General features: G+C 41.6%; 1 protein-coding gene across 1 annotated transcript; it reads left to right on the top strand.

The window, feature by feature from the left end:
* Positions 1-588: 588 nt before the first annotated feature.
* Positions 589-1098, top strand: LOC148584903 (uncharacterized). The gene is made up of 2 exons (XM_088517570.1): positions 589-893; positions 1002-1098. The coding sequence occupies exons 1-2, from the start codon at positions 589-591 to the stop codon at positions 1096-1098; spliced, it is 402 nt and encodes a 133-aa protein (XP_088373696.1).
* Positions 1099-1771: the final 673 nt, after the last annotated feature.

The raw sequence follows: 1771 nt of genomic DNA, 5'->3' as shown, positions 1-1771 counted from the left end.
CTATACTTATCTCAAGTACAAGATATGCAGAAATGTTTCAAACAATTTTGCATAACCAAAATCGCGAGAGAAGAAAATGAGAAGGTTGATCAGTTGGCCCTATTGGGGTCAGCTACTCACAGTGAGGTTGAAGAATCCAAGGAAAACATTCAAACTTTGCTCCAGCCGGTTATAACCGAGAAGATATTAGTTTTAACACTGGAAGTAATGCCGGCATAGGCATCAAAAATAGTTGAGTACTTGGAAAAAGGCTCTCTCGACAAATCGGAAAAAGGCAGTGCAGTTAAGGACGAAAGCTGCTCGGTTTATAATAGTGAATGGAACTCTCTATAAACGGGGTTTCATGTTACCTATTCCCAAGTGCATCTCCTAAGAAGAGGGAGATTATGTTTTGTGAGAAATTCATGAAGGTGTATGCGGAAGTCATTCAAGAGTAAGGATGCAAGCACACAAGGCCGTGAGAGTTGGCTTTTATTGGCCGAACATGCATCGGGATTCAATGCGAATGGTCAGGAATTGTGACAACTGCCAATGTTTCGCAAACGTATCCAAATAGCCACCCGAGGAATTGAGCTCCATTTCCTCGCCATGGCCCTTCTCACAATGGGGGATAGACATAGTAGGACTGTTACCCCGAGGAAAGGAGGAGTTCGATTTTCAGTGGTAGCTGTCGATTATTTCACCAAGTGGACAGAGGTAAAAGCATTGGTGAATATAACAACCAAATGTATTGAGAAGTTCCTATGGAAGAACGTGATCTGTCGGTATGGAATCCCACATGCATTTGTCACCGACAATGGAAAGCAATTTGATTACGACTCATCCCAAGAATGGTCTGCAAAACTCCATATCAGGAATTACTTCTCATCCCTAGGACATTCCCAAGCAAATGGGCAAGTTGAAACTACCAACAAAACAATTTTCAAAATTTTGAAGAAAAAGCTAGGTGGCTGAAAAAGAGATTGGGCCAAGGATCTCCCTGAAGTTCTATGGGTATACAGAACCACGAAGAGAACTACCACCAAAGTGACTCTTTATGCACTAACCTTCGGGACAGAAGTAGTAATCCCAGCTGAAGTTGGATTGGGAAGCGTCTGAGTAGAAACCTGATAAGCGACGAATGTTGCACATTCAAGCTCCTTAATTTACATATGTTAATTCCTTAACATTGTTATTGGTTTGATTTTGTTTTGTTTTTGTGTTTCAGGTCTTATTTGACAAACCATTGGAAATTGGGTTCAAAAGGGCAAAAGCTGGAGATTCTAGATCTAGAATCGAGCGCACCTGCAATCGAGCGTCTGCGGCCAAGGATCAAGCGCATGCCTGCGCTCGTGCGCACAACAGCTAAGCTCGAGCGCACAAAAATTTGGATCGAGCGCACTCGGGCATGTATTGCACAGCAGCAATCATTTTCCAGCGTGGACTTGGTTTTTAGTCTCCCAATTGGACTGGGAGACTGACCTTCGATTTTATGAGGGTTTCTAGGGTTTTCCAAATCCCTATAATAGGGCTCTAAACATTGTAAACATACACACCGCTTCCTAGAGCTAGAAATCAGAAAATCGTCTTTGGAGCTTAGAAGATCATGAGCGGCTAAACCCCTTCGTGGGGTGTTGATGTAACCCTATCCAAGGACAATGGTTTGATTGTATTTCATTTCCAAATTTTCAATTTATGCATGTTGATTGTATAACTATGAGGATTGCTACAATTGATTTTTGTTCTTCATGTTAAATGCAATTGTTCTTAAATTCCAAAATCAATATTTGTG

Source organism: Corylus avellana, chromosome 6 (assembly GCF_965113065.1).
Source record: "Corylus avellana chromosome 6, dhCorAvel1.hap1.2, whole genome shotgun sequence".
Classification (NCBI taxonomy): domain Eukaryota; kingdom Viridiplantae; phylum Streptophyta; class Magnoliopsida; order Fagales; family Betulaceae; genus Corylus; species Corylus avellana.
Note: the sequence above shows the minus strand (reverse complement) of the source record. Positions and strands in the feature narration are given on the sequence as shown.